Here is a 25846-nt window from a genome sequence, read left to right on the forward strand (position 1 = left end):
TTACGCCCAGCATCCACTGAGGCCACTGCAGAGATCCCATCAGGCCCGGTAAGTCTAACAGCAGCTAGGTTAACCTAATTATGTCTGGTCTCATCACTGTTGGCTGTCACTGCCATGCTCTCATTAGTTCGCCGTTGACTCGGGCTGACATGGTTCTTTTCCTTTGCTTGTCTGCAATTAACTCTTCACTCCAAGTAACATGGAATCACTATGTGCAACTACTGTTGTGTTACTATCAACCCAGGGTCGATCATACCGTTAGGCAATCAAAGGTGGTGTCCTGTGGGCCTCGGATTTCCAATGTCTCCTAAAAAAAAAATTATGTTTATTGGAATTAAGGCAGTTTTAGTCTTGAGTTACATGCTAACGAACATATTAAAATGCATCATCCAGTTTACGCATTTCGACTCCTTTTCTCATGCAATGGACTATACCATCTTACATGCATGTGCAGACTTGAGTCAGAAACATGCCTGCAAAATCAACTTGTTCGCGCAGTTGGGAGGAAAATAAAGCAGAATTATCCCAGTGTAGTGGAGAAAAGGAGAAAGAAAGTGTGAAATAAAGCAAAAATTCTAAACCTCATGGGAAGAGTGATGCTTTTAATCATGAAGATGTGAGTGTTAAAGTGGTCAAAATGGTAAATTATATTATGTTGGTTCATGTTCGTCTCTAGGGTGGCCCAGTGCTCCAGTGGTACGCGCGTCAACCTCAGAGTGCAGAGGTACCGGGTTCAATTTCAGCTCCGGCCTCCCTGTGTGGAGTTTGCATGTTCTCCCCGGGCCTGCGTGGGTTTTCTCCGTGTAGTCCGGTTTCCTCCCACATTCCAAAAACATGCGTGGCAGGCTGATTGAACACTCTAAATTGTCCCTAGGTGTGAGTGTGAGCGTGGATGGTTGTTCGTCTTTGTGTGCCCTGTGATTGGCTGGCATCCGTTCAGGGTGTCCCCCGCCTACTGCCTGAAGACAGCTGTGATAGGCTCCAGCACCCCCCACGACCCTTGTGAAGATAAGCGGATCTAAAAATAGATGGATGGATGTTCTTCTCTATTTTCAGTATAGTAAAAGTTTGGAAATGATTCACTTGTTAGCCAATCCATCCATCCATTTTCCAATCCGTTCATCCTCACTAGGGTCACAAGCGTGCTGGAGCCTATCTCAGCTGTCTTTGGGCAGTAGGTGGTGTACACCCAGAACTGGTTGCCAGACGACCATAGGGCACACAACCATTCACACTCACAATCATACCTAGGGACAATTTAAAGTGTGCCCGGAAAAAATCCATGCAGTCACGGGGAGAACATACAATCTCCAAACAGGAAGGCCGGAGCTGGAATCGAACTCTGAACATCTGCACTGTGAGACAGACATGCCAACAAGTTGTCACCGTGCTGCCAGCAAGCTAAAAATATTGAAGAAAAAAAATTTCTGTTGATGGTTCAGCTACATAATTACATTTTATTGTGGTTGATTACCTATTTATTTTCTTGAAAAAAAAATAAAATAAAACGTTCTTTTTTTGTTTCTGCTTTTCTGAAAAACAAAAACATTTTGAGAATTGTCAGTTTCCCAAATATCCTCCAGTTTTGGGATGACCCAATTTTATTTTTCTTAAAAAAAATAACACTGTGACCCACAGTTATGCAAGATGTAAGAAGTAATCCACGAGAACTCCATAGTCTCGCGATAAACAGCGAGATTTAAAGCTCCCAAATTTGGCCGGGCCAAAGAGCGACATCCGCCGGCGGTGACCGACACTCGGAGACGCTACCTGGGAGCAAGGTCCGAAAACACAAACTAACAAACAAGTCGGCTTACCAAGAAACGTACACAACAAGTTTTTGCGAGGCTGACATTGAAGCTGTAATACTCAGGGAGGAGGAAGGAAGAAAGTGTCGGCGGATTTGGAGCAGCGCAGACGGAATTGACGCACACCTGGTAAGATGTTTACTTCACGCTGCACCTTAACTAGCACATTCGGACTAAGCCGAATATTATTTTCTCAGCATTTAGTGATTAACTTTGTGTCTGTGGTTGGCGTTGTCTCGGGTGCTTGTGTGCTTTGTTTCGGTTTGTTTTTTTTTTTACTGCGCCACGCTGCCATGATAGATAGGTGCGTCATCTCCCAAAATGTGCTCCGATGCTGAAGCTGCAGACGCTGGATGCAGGGGGCGGGACTCGTTTGTCATTGATTGACAGGCTTGTTGTTGCATTCGACTCCAGACTGTTTAGTGCTCACGTGAAAAATTGCCATGACGATAAGACGAGGGGAAAATGTATTCTCTCACTGCTACACTTAAAATGTGACTTAATAATTAATTCAAAAAGCAAGAATAAATCCCAAAGTAAAATTACATTAAAATTACATTCAAAGTAACAAATCAATATAATTCAAAGCAATCTATTTATGGAATACCGTCATACCTCTTCAGTCATATATTTTACAGTTAATCCAAGAAAAAAAAACTGAATCCTATCAAAATAACCAAACCAATGAGATATGAATGACAATAAAGAAATATTAATCCAATTTTAAAGTAAATAAAACAATACAAACATAATCAGAATTAAATCAGTTAAAATACTAAATGCTGCAAATCAAGCAATCTATTGCAATGTGCTCAAATGTGTGTGTCAAACCGCTTTTGAAAATATCGCCTGAAGTGGAAGGTTTCAACTCAAAAGGAAGTGCATTCCACAATTTGGGGGCAATGCAAATTTTTAATCTTGTGAGAGGGATATTTAGTAAAAGGCACCCAAAACACAAATTGTGAGAGCTTTGGCACATTATTCCAACTTTGTGCAGTGGAAGCTAGCAGGAGACAGCTCCGTGCCCTTTTTGTTCTAGTGTGCCCATATTAAAAGCCGAGTGAATAACGAGCGACTAATTGTGTTTTCAAAATTAGGTCCATGGGCACACCGCGGGGAACGGGATTGCTCTGAACTCCCCATTGAAGCACCCAAGGATGTGAAATTTGCCACATTTGTAGGTCAGGCTGCTGCAGAGGTTGTTGTCAGGCAGACTCATCACACCTTCAGAGAGCTTCAACTATTTTTCTCTTTTCCAGCACTCAAGCAATTTGTCTAAATTAGTTCCCGACTGATAGGTGTCGGCCGATGTTGATTCCGATACTTGGCAGGAAAAAAAAATCTGCTGGTTTATTACACTGGTCAATAGCAAATTATAATCAGAAATGGCGTTCTGTGTCCCTAAATGTATTCTAGAAGCTGTTTTCAAAAATGTATTTTATTTTTGTCTTGCACATCAGCTTTTTGAGATCTTGCCATTTTTGGTTTTAAAGTTTGACCTATAAAAGAGCATGAACTTCTGAATTTAGATTTACATTCTGGCCATAAACGTTATTGGCAAAACAATGCATAATGCATTCTAATGGCGAATTACATAGCTCTTATTCCATTATTTTATTCATCATGAAGTGATGACTTCAAACTAAAAACCAAAGACACCTTTCCCACATGTCATCTTTGACAGCATGAATATGCACATTATCATCATAAGTATACTTTGCGTGTTAATTCGCATATGAGAGGATGGAGAAAGATGTCATGTATACAGAAAAACATTGTGTCAGCCATGTTTGTCCTTTCCTTCCTGCCCGTACCGACCAAACAGTATTCCCTGTTTCATGAGACAGTAAGATTACATGGCGTTTAATCGGCAAAACTCACAAAAAAGCCCTACTGTTGGCTGACATAAATGGCCGACCGATTAATTGGTGCAGCCGCGGTCTAAATTGGGTCTTCATCTCAGTAAGTCTGTGAGAGAATCTTAATTGATTTCATAATTTTAGCAAGGGTTGCAAGAGTGTAACCCGGTCCCATCTGGAGCTTATCAGAGGCTGACCTGCTTTGGATGAGCCACGTTAGCTCCTGTGGGCCCACATGCCCACATGCTGATGCAGGGCTGCAGAAGAAGGCCACAGCTGCCTCACTCTTGTCCCAAACATTCTTCTTTCTAGTGGACCTGCCAACCTGCTGGCAAGCAAATGTTCCTCCTCCTCCCCCTTCACTTGTTCCTCTTTCCTCCATTCTATGAAAAGAGCTTCCGGGGATATTTTGCCCTATTAAAAAAAATAAATAATGATCTCATTTCACTAATTCCCAATTATTATGCAGAGGCATATTTAAAAAAAAAAAAAAAGAGATTCTCCCAATTTGCGCGGTGCAAGCAAGGGATGAATTTGAATGTGACACCCGCTCTCTCTCTTCTCCGCCGCACCGGGGCGATGGGGGGGAGGAACCTTCACTCAGATGAAGTGACGAGGGAGAGCGCGCCGTGAGGCTGTCATGTAAGCGGTCTCCGCCGGGGCACAGCGCTTCCTGCCTCAGGTAGAAGTGTTCTTCGTGTTCCCGCTGCCGAGGCGCCAGGCGACACACGCTTCTCTCTGCGAAGGTGACGCCGCTCTGCCAAGCCACAGAAATGGAGAAGGTAAGACTGTTGATTGCGTTGATTTGTTTTGCTGTGTACTTTGTTCCTTTGGTGTGGCATATGCAGGTTTTTTTTTTTTTTTTGGTGGGGGTTTTGACATTATGTTTCTGTTGGCACTCCTAAATGCATGCAGAAATGTTTTCCTTTTCTTCAAAATTATCTTTCATGCTGGTCGCTGCTCATGAGTCGTGAACGATTCTCATCGTTTAATCTTTTCTGCATGGTGAGAGCTTCACAGAAGTTAAACCTTCAAGATGACAATAGGAACTAACAAGTTATTATCATAAATGTTGTATTGATTGATTTCAATTGCACCGATTCATAGCCAAGGTGATCGCAAGGTACTTCATAAAGTGAGCAAGTCAAGAACCAAACTCCTCTTGCAAGAAAATGAACGAAGCCCACATGAGCAATCTCTCAGCGACTGAGGCAAAGAAAAACTCCCTTGAAGGAAGAAACTTCTTTGTGGGCTTGGGACAAGAGAGAGAGAGAGAGAGAGAGAGAGAGAGAGAGAGAGAGAGAGAGAGAGAGAGAGAGAGAGAGAGAGAGTAGAGCAGTGGTGTACAAACTTTTTCTTTCAAGGGTAACTTACAGAAAAATGAAAGAATGCAAGAGCCACTATGACGTATGATTGGCAGTTATATATTACGTTCATATACAGTACATTCTATTTATTTCAACAAAAAATATTTTGGGATGCCCATTGGCTTTGTATCCCACTTGAACAGACCCGCTCCTGCCCTAAGAAGCATCACAATCACTTCAGCTTCACATTCAGAACCAAGATGAGAGCAATCTGTCCTAAACTGACCTTGGCATGGAACAGAAAGTGGAGCAGCAAACAATTGCGGTTCACACTGCTGCATTCACACTTCGAAAAAAAAAAATGTAACTAGTTTTAAAATGTGTTATTGGTGGAAAACAAGGAAGTGGAAAATGAGTTTGATTTCCTTCTTCGCTTTCCCTGCTTCCCACCCTGTGTGGAAAGTAAGTTGTGCAATGCAGGCGAATGACATGAATTTTATGATATTCCGAGGGCTGCTTAAAATTGGACGGTGGCCCGCAAATGGCCCTCGGGCCATAGTTTAGACCCTCTGGGGTAGAGGGATGGCTAACAAGAGAACAATAGGCACAACAATAGCTGTAATAATCCCTTGATAACAGCATAGGCAGACATTTAGAAGCACCTTTCTTCTTTGTTTCCTGATTTCACACATCTTTTTCTTCAGGTAAATAAGTGTTGAATCAAAAAAAAAAGAATGCAAATGCCCCTCAGTTTTTTATGATAGTATGCCATTGTATGGATTTAGGTTCATTTGTTTCAGGTTCCAAAAATTAGGGTGAGGAATCTACAATAGTGACAATATGCAAAAAGATCTCAGCTCTTTGTTTTGGTCTATCAGCTGAAACGGTTGCTCTTTTTTTTAATCCCCCTTTATCAGATTTGCTCAGAGTGCTCGGAGATGACACTTGCACAGAGCTTGTGCACGCTGTGCAACAAGTGGTTGTGTTGCCAGTGCACGGATGTGCATCAGCATCAGAAAGCCGCAGCGTCATCTCTGTACACGGACGTGCACGACCAGCACAGGCCTGAACTGCCCCAGAAAGGCTCTGGCTCCCTTCCGACGACTGGACCAGGCAAGCAGGCTTTCACTGAGTCTAAATTCAAGTTTTCTTTTCTGGCCGGGCTGACAGTTTACTTTTCAGATCCTTCATGTCACTGCTCTCCCTGTTGTTTTCTACTCAAGAGCTCAAGCACAAAGTCAAGGTCTCAAACGTAATTGACTTTACCCCTCTCTCTTTTAGTCTCGAACGCCGTGTCGTCGTCCTTTTAGGTTGTGAAAATGATCAAGTCTAGTTTTGACAAAGTAAAGCGATGAATAGAAAAACACAGTCTGTGTAAGAGTAAAAAGTCACACATTGTTTTGCATCTCAGCTACGGGGTTCCTAGAACAAATGATTAAACTCTTCTCTCGCAAAATCTATCAGCCGACAGAATTCAGAAGAAGCATACAAGGCGGAACTGTAACTGCGACGTCACTTCCGGTCTGCAGCTGAAAACGATTTTGCCGAACATAGCGGGCCCCCATATACGATGAATTCTTAATACTCATGCATGATGAATCAAATGACAGTGTTCTGACTAGTGCTGGCAGAATGTATGGTTGCTTTAACCCTTTCATTCACCAATAATGATAACCTGTAACATGATATATTGATAAGCTGTCCACTGTAGTAACAGCTGTCCTGAAAGGGTTAAAATGTTTGGGTTTAGTTTCCCTCATTAGTAAATGACCAAGATGCAAAAGGAGGACATTTTTGGAAGAACTGTAGTTAGTTTTAGTTTGAACACTGAGATTTAGTTTCACCTTCGATTGGCTGGCAACGAGTTAAGTTCAGTTAATGGATGTAGTTTTGGTTAATTTTTGTTGTTGTTTTTTTAAGCATTGTTGGTAATGTATTTCATTCACAAAAATGTGTTTTTGTTATTAAATTTTAGTTTTTTAGTCATTTCATTAATTTTCAAGAACTATAACAACGTTGCTGAGGAGTGGCCATCTCCATGTACTGCCTATTTGTATGCCTGTATATTACTTCCCCCAGGTAGCCAAGATGTGCACAACAGGAGTTACAGTACAATGTCTATTAACTTGAAGCAAAAAATGTGGCCAAAAAGACCAACAAAAAAATTATTCTCTTACATTCACTGTAATAATAGACTGCTATTTTTCTTATTTAAAAACACAAAAGTTTTCCTTCAAATTCACCCCATGCTATTATTTAAGGAAATATCATGGTATGCCTTTTAGTAATAGCTGCAAATGATTCCTGAAGATCGCTTTTTTAATCACTCCTTTATTGAAATAAGTGTCCCAGATTTGTAAAGAGGCTGTAAGGTTTCATTATTTGCTAATTTTAGCTTGCTGCTATTTAAAGAGCCTCAAGGGGAGTGGAAGCTTTTGTGGACCACTCGTTTGTCCTCTGCGCTCGTTCATGGTGAGACCTTAGTCTTCGTATGTGCAGTGTGAGAAGAGCTGGCAGACAGGATGTGGGCAGTCACTTTGGGCTTGCTAACACCGAACGATGCTTTGCGCTTGTAAGCCACACAAGTGTGAGCGGGTCACCCGAGGTGAGGTGGCCAACAGCGAGCGGTAAGGCTGCGTTCGTCATTCTCCACGTTGACCTATTTGCAAGTGTTTGAAAGATATTTTGGAGTGCAGCTGGCTGCTGCATCAAAGAATTGATTGGACCGCTTGAAATATTGTTCACTTGCTTTGTCACTCAGATTGCTCTTGAACTGTTTGAGTCAAACTTGAATAGCATGCTGATTACATGCAGTCGGTGTAGCAAAGTAGAGTTTGTATTCTAATCTAACAACCTGTCCTGGAATCAACTCAATGTTATGCTCTCAGTTTCAGGTTGTTGGCTGTCTTCTTCTAGCCGAGGCCAGGGTGCTCAAGCCCGATCCTTAGGATCATTATCAGCCTTCTGCAAAGCTTGCTGATGAGCTGATTGGACCGAACTAAGGCACCCCTGGCCAAGGCCCTCTTTTTGGAGAGCAACACTTCTTTTTTTCAGATTGTCAGATAGCTATATTGACCTTTCAGTGACCAGAATGACAGTATGTATCACATTGGGCCTTGTAACTCTAAAAGGTCACTTGAGACCGGGGAGGGAAATTGGCTAATTGGGCCTACTTTGGATGTTGTCATTTGGGGGTGTACAGTACTCACTCTTGATGCCAGAGGTTTAGAGACAGTAAAGTGAATTCAGAGATTTGTTTTACTATTCTACATGAACTAAGCATTACTCAGTTGTGGAGATGTGGGGGAATAATCTCCTCTGATGACCTTGCTGACATCATCAATATGACATCATCATTTTCTGGCAGCATTCCATAACATCTTATTCACTTCTGGCAACAGTTGTTGGTGTTGTCGTTCATATACTGCTGCTGACTCCAGCTTCTGCCCTGCCCCTACACACACTTGCTAGAAAATGGATCAATGGCTGCTAAAGTAGTTGTTTTTTCTCTCGAAAGACATTTGCTGATCACAACATTAGGTACGCGTGGACACTGTCGTGTTGTATGATCCACTTACCAACTCGTGGATGACTGAGAATCTACATGGACAAAGAAAAGCACAATTTTTACCAAGCACTTGGTATTGTTAAATTAATTGCTCAATCAAAAATGAATGATTCTCTATGTTCAATCATTTATATCTACAATGCAGATGTACCTACTGAAATGGCTAGTCAGCATGTACTGTATCTATCTGCAACAGTTGCACAAATGCTGCTGTGTGGTGTGTCTCAAGTTGTCCGCACAAGTCACTTATTTTCTAATTGCCGTTGCATATTGTCTCCCCCCGGCCGGCCCCAGGTACAGGGTCGTATCCTTGTTCCCTCCTCATGTGCCACTCTCATGGACAGCAGCCCCTGGAGCTGCTTTGTGAGTCATGTGACCTCCTGTGCTGCAGCAGCTGTCACCTGTCCTCCCATAAAACCCACAGGTCAGACCTCCCACACACACGTTCATAGAACACAAGGACACGGCAAAGAAGGGCTTAGTGAAGGTTAAAACGTTCCCTGTCACTTTTATCATCAGTATCTGCACAAACACTCCCCTTCTCCTCCCTCATATCTATTCAGTATTCGTATGCTTGTGTTTTTCGGTGATGTTACAGCACAGCAGTCGGCTCTAAGGTCACCTGCATCCCGGGAGAAACACATTTCCTTCTGGCGTTGTTTATTCATGAACTTCCCCTCTGTGGTGCCTGCTGTGAATGCTACACCTCATGTGTGCAGGGTGGTGCAGATTGGGAAGGCTCTCCAGGATCAGCGGTGGCTCTTTGAAAGCCTGATGGTACAGGTGGAAGAGAGGAGGTCTGCAGTGGAGAACAATGCAAAGCAGATAGAGGACAGGTTGGTTCACATAAAAAAAAAAAAAAAAAAACTGACGTAAATGAGATCACTTCTGTGCTGTACTGTGACATCAAGAATGTAACTTAACCAATACACGCACCTTCACTTTCCAGACAATTAATTGATCTAATGAGCTTCATTACAAATCCATTTTAATTTAGATGTCTTAATTTAACAATACGCTTGTTATTATTGTTAGGGGACAGGGAGTGAGCCCTGCCGCAAATCCATAAACAACTTACACCCACCCATTAGACAAGGCTATGGCCTGGTTAAATGAAACCCCGCCCCTCACTTTAACATACTTCCTAGGTCCCAAGATGCCTCAAAATGGTGCCAAAGTACAGGGAATAATGAAGGATAAGTTTGCTAAAAAAAAATTCACAAATAAACACATTTGCTTATGCTGAATTGGAATTTAAGGGAAGGTTCACTCTACTGTGGCTGTAGTTTGGAAAAACATCTTTTGTCCTTCTCTTGTAGCTGGCAGCGTTCTTGTACTCGATCTGTTTGGGTTGTGTAGAAAGTGGAGATGAAAGGTCTACACACCACTGTTCAAATGCTATGTTTTTATGTTTAAAAAAAAAAAAAATCAACAGGTTGAATTTTTCAGTCAGAATTCCAAAAGTGACGTTTGATGCAAACATTACACTGTTATTCACCAAAAGAACACCATAACCACAAGGAAGCATTGTGGTGGCAGTATCATGCTCTGGGGCTGTTTTCTTCAGGTGGAATGCGGTCTTTGACAAGGTGGAGTGAATTATGAACAGTCAGTGTTTGCATGAAAGCTTTAGGTTTCTGCTTGAGAGCAAAGAATGAAAAGCAGATTTTTTTTTTTATTATATATATTTTTTATAAGTAATACAAGTTATCGGACACAGTGATGGAAAAAGTTAGGGAATCATTTAATTTAGTGTCATTTTTTTGTATGACAAAAACCTGGCTTTTGACCAGGACCTTTTATATCCATTCTCTGCTGATTTTTGTGGCCTGTGAGTTTATCTTACAATCTTATGCAAGTGGGATTTTTTTTGACCTGTCCTATGAGATTTATTTTCCATTTTCTTTCTTTTTGCAGAGTTCATGGAGTCAAGATTGCACACAGGAAGGCTGAGAACCAGATTAAGATGGCAAAGATGATTATGATGAACGAGCTTAACAAACGAGCTAACCTATTAATAGAGCAACTGGAGGTAATTACTTTCTCCTTTTCTTTCCTTATCTCTTAGCCAGTTAGCGTTTGTACGTGTAAAGAATCCGTTATCAGCACTGAGAGAAAGCGAACAAAAGCCCATAGTGCTCAATCAAATTATCTTAAGACAACATATACGGAAATAGAGTAGAGTGAGTGGTGATTGCTCCTTGTGTGCCAGTAGGCACAAGAGACTGCTTGCATGTTATTGTTTTTCTGCAGAAAATTTCAGAGGACTTGCAGCAGCCTCTGGAGGACCAGCTGCAGGGGGCGATAGAGACATGTGCCCAATTAGACCATGTGCAAAAGTTCATCAGTTGGGCAACCACCCACCACTGCCGGGGCCCGGTGCTCTTCAGCAGGAGACTGGTACGCCATCAGAATGATGCGGTGACATTCACTGCAAGTGGAAATAAAAGTACTGGGAAAACATACAAGTAGGTTAACATTCAGTGAGCTTCAGAGAAATGCATATGTGGAGGTAGACGCCTCCGTGTGGACACGGTGAAACCCTCAAACTCATACAATGACGGTGAAAAAAAAATACTCCATATCATTCACATAGCAAAGGACACTTCATCAGGAGTACATTCAGAACCTGTGACATGTAAACAGAAGAAAATGTGATGCTAAACGTATTGTTGTGTTTAGACTGATGGAAGGACACAGACAAAAAAAAAAGAATGTGGATTATAACATCCTACAGAGCCCCTAAAGTGACATGGAGAAAAAAAAAAATTCGATCAAATGTGAAAGATTCTCATCCAACTTATATTGGTCATGTTACTTTAGGGGCTCTGTCCATAGTTTAGAAATGTTTTGTTTTGTAATAAGCACTCTCCTTGCCTAACATGCAAGGGTATTACAGTAGTCAATATACCATACGGTACTTGCATGAAATCTGTGCTGCTTTAATTCGATTACACTAACATAACCCCGTTCCCTCTCAACAATATTTTGTAAGTTTTCAAAAGGTCAGCCTTCAGTTTTGTTCTTTGGTTTATTCCTGGCCACGTTCAAATCTTGCTCGAACGTGCAGAAATTGCAATCTCCCCCTTTCAGTCTTACATATTAGTCATGTATTGGCAATCCATTCCATCGTAGCAGAAGGAAATGGATAAATCACTTGACATTAGTATGTATTCTTCTTTCAGATTTCTCTGCAAATCCAAGAATTGCTTGACTCATCACTGCAGTCTGAAGCTTGGAGTCCTGTGAAAATCAAGTTCAATTGGGACGCCAGCTACTGGACCAAACAGATGTCCTCCTTAGGTCAGATGCCATCAAGATAACAATTGCATGTTGATTACTGTTTTCTTATTGACCCATTTTTTGTAGGCATTGTTTTGTGTGGTTTCATGGGCCCACCCTCCATACCCACTTCGTCACCTTCTCCACAAAAAATATTTGACTGCATTTCTAATTTCATATGAGTGTGTGGCTAGTAATCCAAGTATGGATAGTCTGTCAGCATAATGCACAACGGCAGTCAGTTAATTCAGCGATCGATCATTGCCAACAGCCTATAAAAATATCAACACTCTCTACCGTGTTGTCATCCTTTTCCTCTTTTTGTTGTGAGCCACTTCTTCCATGACAATCATGCCATATTTTTGTGGTTGAATAAAAAGAATAAAGTACAGTACATTGTACAGTATGTGGATCCCTAAACAGGGTCAGAGTTTTTCTAATGACGCACAATGGTAGTGCTAATTGTTTTGTGTTCGGCGATCGAGTGACCATCTGCCATTTTTTTTCGCAAATTTCGAATAGTCGCGAAATAAATTTGATAGGTTAATTGCTCTGTTAACTTTGACTACAAGTGAAATGTTAAAGGAGTGACTCCACTTTTCTCGAACTGTTGTTGTTGATGCGCCTTTTCCAGAAGTCACCTGATTGGCTAGAAAGGACATAGAGTTGAGGCTTATCGTGCTAACAGCTGATAGAGCTGTTTTGGCACGACTTGTCCATTTTGGTGGCATAGCCTGAATGAAATAAAAAGTATGTTGCATGCATATGACTTACTGTAACTGTGTGTTCCGCAGGCCAGCTGACTGTGGAAGGTGGAAACTGCCCCTACCCTCAGGGCTTGGCCTGCTCCACCGTTCCAAGGCCCCAGCCTATCACATGCTTGGCCCTGACGCCTGTTTACCACAGAGGACGTGAGCCAGCCTGTGGCTACCAGATGTGCTATGAGCCCCAGGTGTGTTGCATCCATGGCCTCCCTTCTCAGTCAGAGCTCGACAAGAGCCAGCTGGGAGGTCCGCTCTACAACTCCAGCTATGTTCCAACTGGCCCTGGGTGCCAGGTGCAGAGCCAGCAGTTGCTGAAGTGCTGGCACCCAAGTGACTCCTCTGCCTTGCAAACATATTCCCAATGCCCTTCGCCTCCATCGCATGCCCCAGTCATGGGACCGATCCAGACCAATTGCAGTCGTGGACCTGCATCGCAACCTCAAGCAAGCACCTCCGAGTCTCAGTCGCTTCCTGAATCTCACCTCCATCACCATCACCAGAGAGGTCCACTTTCAGTCAGCAAGTGTCAACAGAGTGAAAACCAACCTCAGTCACACCCGAGCCGTGTCCCGCGCCAGGAGATGTTGCCGAACATCGCAAGTCTGCAGGAGGTGCAAGATATTGCAACTGAGGAAAGCCAGGACGAGCGATGCAGAGTGGAGGAGAGTCATGAACCAACAGTTGTGGCAGAACTTGAGGAGGAACAGCCCGGCAGAAGTGAAAAGAGTCCTGTCCAACAACAACAGTTTCAGGTTTCTCCTCCAGCAGAAGTGAGGAAAGAGCAGCAGAGAATCATTCCTGCACTGATGCTACGAGGTCAAACGGCTGGCCGGGTGAGAAAAAGTTTTCCCAACAACCCCAATAACAATAATTTAAAAGAAAACACCTAAATCAAACAGCACAATCCAATATAATTGTAATCAATGACATTGTATATTCCGTAAGTGGACAATACACACTGTATAGACTTCTCAGAAAATGTGCACAGATCAAGACCATTTCATATTAAACATTCAAACCCTTGGAAATGCTACTAAGCTAATACCCAAGCCGAAATAAATATGATGGCGGCAGCCAGGCAGTGACTGATTTACTTGGCTGACATATTGTAAGAGAGAGCAAGATTATTCTGTTTTAATTAAAATCTGCAAAGTCCTCTAACTAAACACACACCGTTTAATTTATTGCCAGAATGATCACTTCTCACAGCTGACAGCCTGCCTGAAAACAGATGGCACAACAGAACGTCGCTTCTTTTTTTTTTTTTTTTTTTTTTTTTTACTGATTTACTTGGCTGACATATTGTAAGAGAGAGCAAGATTATTCTGTTTTAATTAAAATCTGCAAAGTCCTCTAACTAAACACACACCGTTTAATTTATTGCCAGAATGATCACTTCTCACAGCTGACAGCCTGCCTGAAAACAGATGGCACAACAGAACGTCGCTTCTTTTTTTTTTTTTTTTTTTTTTTAAATGAAGAAAGAATGACTGGAAAACAGAGTTTCACGTTTCACGGCAAAGCATCCAAGAATTTCGGAGAAAACAGCCCCGATTTACTGCCAGTGGTTTGAGCAATCAGTTTATTATCCCCCTCAAAATCCTCGAGATGCTTGATCACAATCGAGAGAGAAACACAGACATGCATTGTTTCTGTGTCACAGCCTGTGCATATGACATAAAACCACTTGAGCGTAATCATTCCTGTACTTAACCTGCCATTAATGAGCCACTCAGGGAATAGTGAAAGTATCATTTCGGCTCCGATTAACATGCCGAGATAGATTCCTCCAATTCCCCACCGTATTGCAAAAGAAGGATTAAAGTATGTTCTGAAGCAGTCACAATCCTTCATGTGTCTTCTGAAGAGGTGCGGATGAGGTGAGTCTTTTAATCGCAGGTGCTCTCTATCGGCCTGACCTCGTTGTGGAAAGAAGGGCGTGTCTAAAAAACAAATGAGTTTCAAGCCTCCGGCTCACAACAGCTGAAGACTGGATTTGATAGCTGACTTCAAATGCAATCTAAGTGAACAGCGGAAAGATTTGTAGTTTGGGCGTAAAGCAACAACACAAAGAAGCAAAATACTGTCTGGCAGCAGTATCTGTAATTGTGGTAAAGGAGGTCCATCCAGACTATGGTAATGCACAAAACATGAATCAAGGCAACTGGGCTCTCCATGTTTGTTGAAGATGTTTCACTTTTAACCCTTTCAGGGACAGCGGTTAAAAAAAAAAAGGCAGAATGTAAACCCAGCTGATGGAATTTCCAATTATGTGTTAAAATTAGAATTAAGCTCCTGGACTTAAAGGCCAAGCTACAGGGTTGTTTTCAATGCACAACGTATTCTCTTTGTTTCATGTTTATGTATGACGGTAAACTTTAACAGCTTGAAGTTACTTTTTTTGTGGGAGAATTGCTCACTTTTTATATCTGCCAAACCGCTGCTTGTTGAAATGAGTTTAAATCATTGGCTCGGCTTTTTGGATTCGGTTCAGGTCTTTGTTGCTCATGTTTCTTTCAACATTACAACTACTGTATAGCAGGATTCCACTAGCAAGAAACAAAAAGAGATTAAAAAAAACAACAACCCCCACCACCCTGAAACCTACAAGCGATTCATATGGCAGAACTTGAGGAGGAACAGCCCGGCAGAAGTGAAAAGAGTCCTGTCCAACAACAACAGTTTCAGGTTTCTCCTCCAGCAGAAGTGAGGAAAGAGCAGCAGAGAATCATTCCTGCACTGATGCTACGAGGTCAAACGGCTGGCCGGGTGAGAAAAAGTTTTCCCAACAACCCCAATAACAATAATTTAAAAGAAAACACCTAAATCAAACAGCACAATCCAATATAATTGTAATCAATGACATTGTATATTCCGTAAGTGGACAATACACACTGTATAGACTTCTCAGAAAATGTGCACAGATCAAGACCATTTCATATTAAACATTCAAACCCTTGGAAATGCTACTAAGCTAATACCCAAGCCGAAATAAATATGATGGCGGCAGCCAGGCAGTGACTGATTTACTTGGCTGACATATTGTAAGAGAGAGCAAGATTATTCTGTTTTAATTAAAATCTGCAAAGTCCTCTAACTAAACACACACCGTTTAATTTATTGCCAGAATGATCACTTCTCACAGCTGACAGCCTGCCTGAAAACAGATGGCACAACAGAACGTCGCTTCTTTTTTTTTTTTTTTTTTTAAATGAAGAAAGAATGACTGGAAAACAGAGTTTCACGTTTCACGGCAAAGCATCCAAGAATTTCGGAGAAAACAGCCCCGATTTACTGCCAGTGGTTTGAGCAATCAGTTTATTATCCCCCTCAAAATCCTCGAGATGCTTGATCACAATCGAGAGAGAAACACAGACATGCATTGTTTCTGTGTCACAGCCTGTGCATATGACATAAAACCACTTGAGCGTAATCATTCCTGTACTTAACCTGCCATTAATGAGCCACTCAGGGAATAGTGAAAGTATCATTTCGGCTCCGATTAACATGCCGAGATAGATTCCTCCAATTCCCCACCGTATTGCAAAAGAAGGATTAAAGTATGTTCTGAAGCAGTCACAATCCTTCATGTGTCTTCTGAAGAGGTGCGGATGAGGTGAGTCTTTTAATCGCAGGTGCTCTCTATCGGCCTGACCTCGTTGTGGAAAGAAGGGCGTGTCTAAAAAACAAATGAGTTTCAAGCCTCCGGCTCACAACAGCTGAAGACTGGATTTGATAGCTGACTTCAAATGCAATCTAAGTGAACAGCGGAAAGATTTGTAGTTTGGGCGTAAAGCAACAACACAAAGAAGCAAAATACTGTCTGGCAGCAGTATCTGTAATTGTGGTAAAGGAGGTCCATCCAGACTATGGTAATGCACAAAACATGAATCAAGGCAACTGGGCTCTCCATGTTTGTTGAAGATGTTTCACTTTTAACCCTTTCAGGGACAGCGGTTAAAAAAAAAAGGCAGAATGTAAACCCAGCTGATGGAATTTCCAATTATGTGTTAAAATTAGAATTAAGCTCCTGGACTTAAAGGCCAAGCTACAGGGTTGTTTTCAATGCACAACGTATTCTCTTTGTTTCATGTTTATGTATGACGGTAAACTTTAACAGCTTGAAGTTACTTTTTTTGTGGGAGAATTGCTCACTTTTTATATCTGCCAAACCGCTGCTTGTTGAAATGAGTTTAAATCATTGGCTCGGCTTTTTGGATTCGGTTCAGGTCTTTGTTGCTCATGTTTCTTTCAACATTACAACTACTGTATAGCAGGATTCCACGAGCAAGAAACAAAAAGAGATTAAAAAAAACAACAACCCCCACCACCCTGAAACCTACAAGCGATTCATAGCTTTAATGAAAGGAACACACTGCTCTCTAAATGAGGAATTTGCATGTGATGATCGTTGCTGGAAACCAATCCTTTCTTTGCGTGAACAATTGGGAGTAATATATGCAGCTGTGATTCTGAATGACCACTTGCTTTGAATTAGCGCCAGAATAGGCTCTGAGTGATGTTTTTGTTTGCACATCCTCCCCCTCTTTCTGCTGTTCATGACACAAACAGGTGCACCTGTGCATGATGTGGCACAGCTTGAAACACTGTTGAGTTATGCTCATTTGTGTTCCGCACAGAGATCCACGTCCCTGGAGGTTTCTGTGACAGCTAACAATTGTGGCTCCGATGCGCAGCACTGTCAACTCGACCCAAGTTCAGCGTGCACAAACGGGAAGAGATGTTCTCAGAGTAACCCTGTAGAGCTCGCGGCTCCATCTGGCAGCTCTTATTCTGAAAGGCCAACGGGATCTCCTCACAGCTCTGATGAGCGAACTGCAAATATGGTAACAAGCAAGGTAGATGATCTAATCCTGTCCTCGGCTCGGATTTTTGCCTCGTCTCATCAGAAATGATGTCATTGAAAAAGCTTAAACTTGAGGAAATCACGTGGTATGACCAAGAGAAAGCGTACTGTCTTGAGTTGAACGCAAGCTTCCACACAAATGCGGATTTAAGTTGAAGTAAGCGGAGAAGTCTTCAAACACACTTTACAATGTTGATTGTTTTGTGTTTAGTATGCCAGTGCGGACTCCAGGCAGAGAAGAGCTTCAGATGGCGTTCTTTGCATTGTCAAGGAAACCTCAGCCGACGTAATCCTCAGCAGAAGTGGGCGGTCTCCATTGTTCTCCTATAAAAAGGAGCCAGGTGATGGGAAGTGACTCAATCTTACATTTACGTCACTGATTATGCGATAAGCTCTATATCTACCTCCTTGTTAGATCCTTCATACTTAAATGATGACGTGCGTCATGATGCCAAGGAAAAGTACAGTGTGTCCAGAAACGTTCATTACGGGTACGTACAGTCACCTGTGGTGTTTACACAATACATACAGAAATTATAATGTGTTATTTGTGTTCCTGTGAAGGAGCAGCGATTCCCAGGGAGACTCTGGACGAGCCAGAGTTCCAGTGGTTTGCCTCGAACGCCTGAAAGTGCTTATCTCTCAACTTCCCCCACATGGACGAAGGCAGAGCGACCCTTTACCTGCAAGCACGACGCAGAAGGCTACTTTGCAGCAGCAAACCTGGCAGGATATAACGTACAAGGTACGGTATGCAGAATGCTGCAAAGAAAGCAATGTAATGGAACTGCCCTTAAAATGAACCATTGGTCGTGCTACAGGTTGTTGTCGTCTCGGCTGGCTTAGTTTAGCTGTTGTCGCGTATGACGTCATTTGCGTCGGCGCTGATTGGTTGAAATCAAAAAACGCGCTTGCGTACATGTTCGCGCTGAAACACGCACAGCAGAGAGCAGCGGACTATCTACTGCTGAGGCTCGCTTAGCTTGAGTGGAGTCGCCACAACAGTAATACCCTCGCCTCGCATTCTCATGGCCTCGCTATATCTTGGAGATTTCGAAATTTCGGCCCGAACGGAAGCCATCTAAATTGTTGAGTATTGAATAGAACGACATCAGTTTTTTTTCCTTTAGTGTCTCACTGCTTTCTGCATTATGACAATTTGAGGATTCTTTTTACCATTCTTTTCATCCTCTCAAGGTATCTCCTTGAGAAGTGCAGTGACTATTTAAATAATGCGTCACACAAAGAAAGAGCCTATAGGATGTTCATTCATTTTCTGAACCGCTTTATCCTCACTAGGGTCGCGGGGGTCTTTAAATGTTACATCATAATTATTGTTCCACAAGATCAACATCTTAATACGTGTTGCAAAGAGCCTCATCTTATTCTTGATTAATCCAAGGTTGAGAAGGAAACTCGTAAATATTGCATAATTCATCTGGTGATTGGTTTTTATTTATTTATTTATTTATTTTTTCCGGAATTTTCAGAAAAGTCCACTTTCATCTCTGCACAAGGTGAAAAGGTGTAGAAAGTAACATATTGACATTTCTTCTCATTCCACTCTTTTGATTGAAACATCGGAGAAAGAGTTGCCTTATTGTATGTGAAGTGAGATCAACATTTTTCTCCTTATAGGGCGTGTCCAGAAGCCCCGATACCTTGAGGACCCGTGCGGTCACAGCATCGCAGTCTCCAGACAGTCGTCAGTGGCTCACAGTTGACAGTGAGTGGGATACGTGCCCAAGGGCCAGCTTTGCCACAGCATCCACACTGCCACCCGATGACCATCACGAAAACAACTCTGCGCTCGACTCCGACTCTGACTCTGAACACCAGTTAGTCTCAGAAGAGGCTGTTGTCTGTTGTCAAGTCGAACCGCAACTCGATTCGGACACATCGCCCGAGTTCTCATCAGAGACAGAACTGGAAGTTCCAGGCGGGGAGAATGAAGTTCTGCAAAGCTGCAACAGAAATGACTCGATGGGGGGCTACGATCAATGTGACGCATTTTCAGAAACGGCTTCAGGAGCAGGATCGGAGGATGTGCAAAGCGGACCGGACGCTGATGCAGACTCAGGTGCAGCAGAAACCGAGTCGGATGGCCAACCAGAAGTTGGCATCCTGTTCCAGACAGAAACAGATTCAGACCATTTGTCCGATCAGCACGTGGACTCTCAGGAGTCTGAACTTGACATCGAATCTGAGCATGAAACGACAGACGAGCCACAACCTCTGCGCTCTGACCTCGAGGAAGAGTACCCCATTGGACCTGGTCAGAGGCCACTCCTCATTGCAAACCCTCGCCTGCCGAGGAGGACGGAAGAAGTTGAGGAGGACAGTGCCCAAATTGAAAGTGAGGACTTCTGTGGCGTCTGTCTGATCGGTGGGGACCTTTTATGCTGTGATGGTTGTCCAAAAGTTTACCATTTGTCATGTCACATCCCACCTCTGCTAAGCTTCCCGTCGTAAGTGTGCGATTTTCTCGCTCCGCATACAGAGTGCGCATTTTCACTGACTCACCGCTAACCTCCAAAGCAACTGTTTATTTGTTGTCATCTTCAGAGGTGACTGGCTTTGCAGCTTGTGCAGAGATGTTGTGCAGCCACAGGTTGAGTATGACTGTGAAAATAGAAGAGCATCCGGGGAGCATACGTCAGGGCATGGCCTGTCTGCATGCGATCAGAGAGTAAGTGACAAGTCCTTTTATAAAACATCACTGATGATGCACATGCTCACTTGTGTTCTTGGTTTGTTTGCTTTTTTTTTTTCAATGATTTCTTAGAAATGTGAGCGATTGACCCTCCTGATCCTCAATAACATCCTGAGTGCTCCTTTTCATGAGCCTGTCAGTCCACTTGTGAGTGCTTTTCATACATTCTTTCGTTTCTTTCACTGCAAGTCGAAAGAAAGCCCCTATGCAGAAACCAAAGTGCTTTAAATGGTTTGCGCTATGCCGTTTATGCTGTCCTTGAAGCAACAAAATTCTCTCTTCGCTTGTCAAGGTGAATGGAGAAGAAGTATGAAGATTATCAAGAGCTGAGTGATTATGTAATGTCATGGCCACAGTTGCGGGCTGTCCACTTGGTTACTAACTTGGCCTTGAGCGGGGACACGATCCGCCTCTTAATGCCCACCGCGATCAGGTCCCCATAATAGAAACCATCAAAACTCTCCAAAAAGTCAATATGACAGTTCAGAATCAATATTCAGCCAATGTTGATAAAAGCATAATTATGTGCAATAAAATACATCACTCACCAGAAATATCAAAAGTAGGTGTATTAGATGTGCGAATGTGTGCAGATCACGACAGGCTTGTTTTGCTTGTCAAAGTTAGCTGTTACACGTTTTGCGCTCATTCACCCTTTCAGGGACAGCGGTTACTACAGTGGACAGCTTATCATGTTATCAGGTTACAGTGTGCGTGAAAGGGCTAACCAATCGGCGGACGAATGAATGCTGCTGAATTTGAAATAAGTAGTGTTAATGTCAACATATCGAATGTCGATATTTCGTGGTGCAGGCTCGTCATTACTACCAGATCATCAAGAGGCCTATCGACCTGTCCGTCATCCGAGCAAGACTCAACAAGAGGAGCACGCAACATTACAACTCAACCGAGCAGTTTGTGGCTGACGTCTACCTCATGTTCCACAACTGTGCAAAGTTCAACTATGTAAGTTCTGACATGTTAACTTCTATTTGTTGGGTTTGTGTTCTGATTGTTGTTGATTCGCTGTGAGCATTTTGTTCTCCTGTCTGACCACAGCCCGATTCGGAGGTGGCGCAAGCTGGCCGCAACCTCGAGGCGTTTTTCACCTCCAAGCTGAAAGAAGTGTTCCCAGGCAGAGTTTTCCCAGTGGCTGAGGCGGACAGTGACAGCGATGAGTATGATGAGGCCGTCCGAGCCACTGAGAGTGGTTTCCCCTGGCCGGAGAGGAGGGAGCAGTGCCACAGGAAGAGGAAGAGGCGACAATCGCTTAAGTCAAGGAGACATCACATGTAACCAGGACTCAATGATTTCTGGTCTACTTTGATATTTATTTTTGAAACAGCTGGTGGGATGTTTGTGTTCTCTTTAAATAATGGGAGTGGAATGACAGTTATGGATCAGTTAGAGCTGCTTTGGGTTGGGATCTGGGTTCAAATCTTGACTTTTTTTTCCCCTCCACAGTCCAAAAGTATGTTTTGTTAGGTTGAGTCGCAATTGGCTGTAAAATTGACAATGAATGGTTTTGTATGAGTCAGTCTTGTGATTGACTGGTGATCGGTCCGGGGGGTTTCCCGCCACTCACGCAAGCTTATCTGGGATAGGCTTCAAGTGGTGATGATGGATTGCTGGATCTATCGACAGCCCTCAGAGGGTGTGAAGGCTAAAATCTTTTCCAGTCAGGAAATCACTCACTGGCTTTGAGTGTGATCTTGACATTTTATTTCCCTTGGAGCAAGAAAAAAATCTGGATCTTGGGCAAACTTTGCTTCTTTATAGTTATGAAGATCCTATAGAAGCACATCCTTCCCCCAAAACTGGAGTTGATCATATTCAACCAAGAACTGAATTTCAACATTGAAATACATTTCCCAAAAATGTGCCAGATATTTCATTTTTATCCTTGGAAAAATAAGTATCTATCAAGAAAATGATGATGATGACAGCCAATATATCAACAACACATTTGAGAAGAATAGCCAGTGGACAAGAATCCAGAGTTTGTAGGGTCGGGTTTTGTAACCTGTTGCATCATTCTGACATATTTTGCTTGTTATGATTCCCCCGCTCTCACTGCACTAACACTCACTTGTCTATATGCACCTCGCCTAATATGCCGTACCTTGAGGTTTGCTCTAATGTACACCGAGGATGCTGCTGCTGTATGTTTGGGAAAATGTGTCCGCCCAGAGTGAACAGCTTCATATTTTGTTCATTACAGCACTTTGACATAACGTATTGTATTTACTGTGTGAGTCAATGTCCAGTGTACATGTATTGTAAAACAACACACAACTTAGTCCTATTCAGATTTCATCGTAGCTGCAAAAAGGATGGTATACTCAATTCATGTAAATATTTAAATCCAGGAGGGAGTCGGTCTGCCTGCCTGATTGAACTTGAAATGTAAATTACACCTTGTGGCATATAGAGGCATATATAGAGGCAAACATTGTGCGGACTATACCTTATTTCTTAATGTTATGACCTCCGCTATACTTCAGTGTAGGGTTTTGCTCAAAATAATTGCCAGGTGCTTTGACCACTAGAACAATAAGGTGCCACATATTTTCCATAGTAAATCAAGCCCCAGATATGGATTAAATGATCAGTGCCACTGCACAAATGGTAATTAATTAGGGCGGGTTTTAATAGAGTCTGTTATGAATGGTTCATTTTGCCAGAGCTGCAGGAAATGGTTTAGCCAGTAACCCCAAGTATCTCAGGCCCATGCAGTAACAGTGGAAGATGCAGTATTGCCATTCATCCTTGATAATAATACAAAGTACCTGTTATTGTATGATGCTAAGCCACTTTCTGTGACTGTCGCATATTTCCCTTTTTGGTTTATTTGCTTCCTTCAATGTATGATAGCTGGACTTTCATAGTATCTGTTCATAATATTGTGTGTTCAACTTGTTTTGAAAAGTGCTCTAGAAATAACATTCCTATATTGACAATGTGTGCCATCAGTAGTATTAGTGCTGGGCATGTATTTACCGGTAATTTTAATGTAAATTCATTCAGCTCAGTTTGCACTTGTGTGAAGCAATTACAAGAATACTAAATCACTGTTTCTATGTGAGCGGATCTTATTCCAGATTTTTTTTTTAACAATGTGAGCCAAAACCCCACATATCAACAATTAAAAAAAATGGAAAAGTTGCAAAATTGTGATTTTTGGAGCAGGGCAGTTTTTTTTGTTTTTACGTGCGGTATAATCCTCAAGCTTTACCTGATTGTTCCCAGACATCGATATAATGCCATTCTTGTGTTTCTTTTTATAGAGGCGCCATGGGAATAAGTCAGAGGCACTCTCTCAACACACAGCAATCGTCAGCAGGCAACTTGCTTAGTGTCTTTGTCAGGCAAGGTTGGTGACCTTTCAGTCAGCAGAGTCAAATACGACAGAATGCTAATTAGACACAGCAGTAACCTTTGGTAAACAATGAAAAGGACAGACAGAAAGGCACTAAGCGAAAACAAAAATGATTCCTGATGAGTGCAGCAGTTTATGAAATTAGGGTTTGGAGTTTGGAGCTCCAAAATGGTTCATGATCATTTATTCTGTTTGATGTGCTGACCTTTTTGTGCTATTTATTAAGGTGGTCCCATTGATTTGTTTGTTTACATTTTATTAGTGGTCATCGTGGACAAAATGTACCACCATCTGCATTGACACATCAACAAAATGGCCTTTTAGCGCTATTGATTAACATGGTCGGACTGATTTGTCTCCATTTTTGTCAGGGTGACGCTGGATAAAAGATAGCTGTGTCTGCACTGATTCACAATTGAGTGTACTTCATCATTTGAGGGACCAAGTCTTACTCTAACACGGTCTTGCAGCTTTCCACGTTCATGCTGCAAAGATTTCCATTATTGTTTACATCGCCTAAAAAGTGTGAACTTGAGAAAAGACAAAAGCCCTTAAAATCCGTTCAGGGATTATTTTAAGTGAATTATTTCATTATTTCTTAACATTTAATGCGGTCTACCATTTCCAGCACTTTAACCCTTTCAGGTACAGCGGTTACTACGGTGGACAGTTTTTCGTGTTATCAGGTTACAAGGTGCACGAAAGGGTTAATACAGTCCTCACATGGTCATCTTGAGAAGTGTCACTCACTCTGTACGGGGTAGTGATGGGATTTTCGGCTCTTTTCGGTGATCCGGTTCATTTGGATCGGCTCAGTGAGATCCGGTTCATTTGGATCGGCTCAGTGAAAAGAGCCGGCTCCTTTTGGCTCTCAAACGTCTCTTTTAACTTTAGCTTTTCTTTTAAATATTTATGACAAATTTAGCATACATTTTGATAAATGACTTGGTGAACTAAATATTGCACTCTACTGACTGCAAATAGCAACAATTATCAAGCAAAGAAATGGCTTTTTACTTATTTTATTGAACATTAAAAAGGGTCCAAACAATAAACAAGCAACAAAATTAAACTTAAACCAACAACAATCAAACATGCTGCATCATAACAAAAATAGTGAGTGTTAACTGCAATAGCAGCAGTGAACAAAACAAACAAGCTACTCCTTGCTTTATTTTAACAACCGTAAGCTACTCCTTGCTTTATTTTAAATTTGCCGTCAACAAAACTAAATACTTCAACTTGAAATACTTCAACTTGTCCAGTCTTTGAGAACACCCTCTCTGACGGGACAGATGTTGCCACAATGCACAATCTACTCTCCCTTACTTTGATCAAACGGGGATAATACTGTAAATTCGATTCAGATTGCTTGCCAAACGCCTTTGTGGTTTCCCGGACTGTAGGGGGCGATATGAACTAAAGAAATCCAATTCACCAAGAAGAAGAATAAGTACAAGCACAAGAACAGTACCATATCCGGTTCAATGAGCAAGTTTTTCCGTCGTCCACAAACCCTTTTCTCAGTGAGTAATTTTAACATTTTAAACTGACTTCGCAGTTTATCTCCGAGTGTATAGATGTAGACAATTGGGGAGAGTTATTACGACACGTTGCTCCTTTAGTTTTGTTTTTGTGACTCAACGTAAAAAACAACGTCAGCAAAGGGGCAGTGAGCTAGCACGCCGCCGACAAGTAGACCTCAGCTGTCAATCAAAAAGCAATTAACAGCGTTTGACTTGAATACTATTCTGTATGTTTTCCACACCAAAGCTGCTATCAGCAGTGGAAGTGTGATGGCTTCACATCGGGGGGGCAGATTTGTTTCAAAACTATTCCCACAAATGCACCCGTGACTTTGTTCATTTGTTTTTCGAAAGGAGGTTGCTCATTGTACTTTAGGTGTGGGGAGAGAGCCGCGAGTGAATCGCTCAAACAGATGCATTGCGAGTGCGGCACGTTTGGAAATGGATGGGTTGAAAGTAAAAGTCTGCCACTTTACGAATAATGACTCAAATTAAAAAGAAAAGAAGAAACAACTTTTTTATGGACTACTAAAGAAGCAACTTTTTTATGGACTACAGTGTGTGAGTTTCCACTTTTGTTTTGTTTTTCTGCCTGACCAGATTAGTCAGATTACTGGGCCAAAGGGCAGCCGCCAGACTCGGAGGACATGCGGAAGGGACACCAATCTGCATTTGGACACGCGTGAGTACTGAGCTGTGTGGTGTGCTTGAAGAGCTCATGTCTGATGTCACGTTGCACCACAAGGTGGAGGTGAGTGCGCCCGCCCGCGTGT

The 25846-nt window shown here is 42.3% G+C and overlaps 1 protein-coding gene and 1 long non-coding RNA gene across 6 annotated transcripts in view; both read left to right on the forward strand.

Annotated features, from left to right (window-relative positions):
- Positions 1-1698: 1698 nt before the first annotated feature.
- On the forward strand, positions 1699-23250 carry trim66 (tripartite motif containing 66). Of its 5 annotated transcripts, XM_019886876.1 has the most exons (19): positions 1699-1937; positions 4278-4449; positions 5892-6087; positions 8837-8966; positions 9262-9378; positions 10460-10574; positions 10796-10942; positions 11728-11845; positions 12619-13286; positions 15223-15357; positions 17229-17447; positions 17667-17796; positions 17871-17946; positions 18020-18200; positions 19094-19923; positions 20021-20144; positions 20241-20315; positions 20982-21134; positions 21228-23250. In XM_019886876.1, the coding sequence occupies exons 2-19, from the start codon at positions 4441-4443 to the stop codon at positions 21462-21464; spliced, it is 3660 nt and encodes a 1219-aa protein (XP_019742435.1). In that variant the 5' UTR covers positions 1699-1937; positions 4278-4440; the 3' UTR covers positions 21465-23250. The 5 variants fall into 5 exon arrangements, 4 of the variants coding, with proteins under 4 accessions (XP_019742435.1, XP_019742438.1, XP_019742439.1 ...); XM_019886879.1 differs by lacking the exon at positions 1699-1937 and having other exon boundaries at positions 3364-4449; positions 18026-18200; XM_019886880.1 differs by lacking the exon at positions 1699-1937 and having other exon boundaries at positions 3364-4449; positions 17229-17435.
- A 1788-nt stretch (positions 23251-25038) lies between these two features.
- LOC109525790 (uncharacterized) overlaps positions 25039-25846 on the forward strand; it is a 1963-nt gene continuing 1155 nt past the window's right edge. The window contains exons 1-2 of the long non-coding RNA XR_002170208.1: positions 25039-25073; positions 25674-25824. This is a non-coding gene — a long non-coding RNA (uncharacterized LOC109525790). The remainder of the gene's footprint in view (positions 25074-25673; positions 25825-25846) is intronic.

Source organism: Hippocampus comes, unplaced genomic scaffold (assembly GCF_001891065.2).
Source record: "Hippocampus comes isolate QL1 unplaced genomic scaffold, H_comes_QL1_v1.1 scaffold261, whole genome shotgun sequence".
Lineage (NCBI taxonomy): Eukaryota > Metazoa > Chordata > Actinopteri > Syngnathiformes > Syngnathidae > Hippocampus > Hippocampus comes.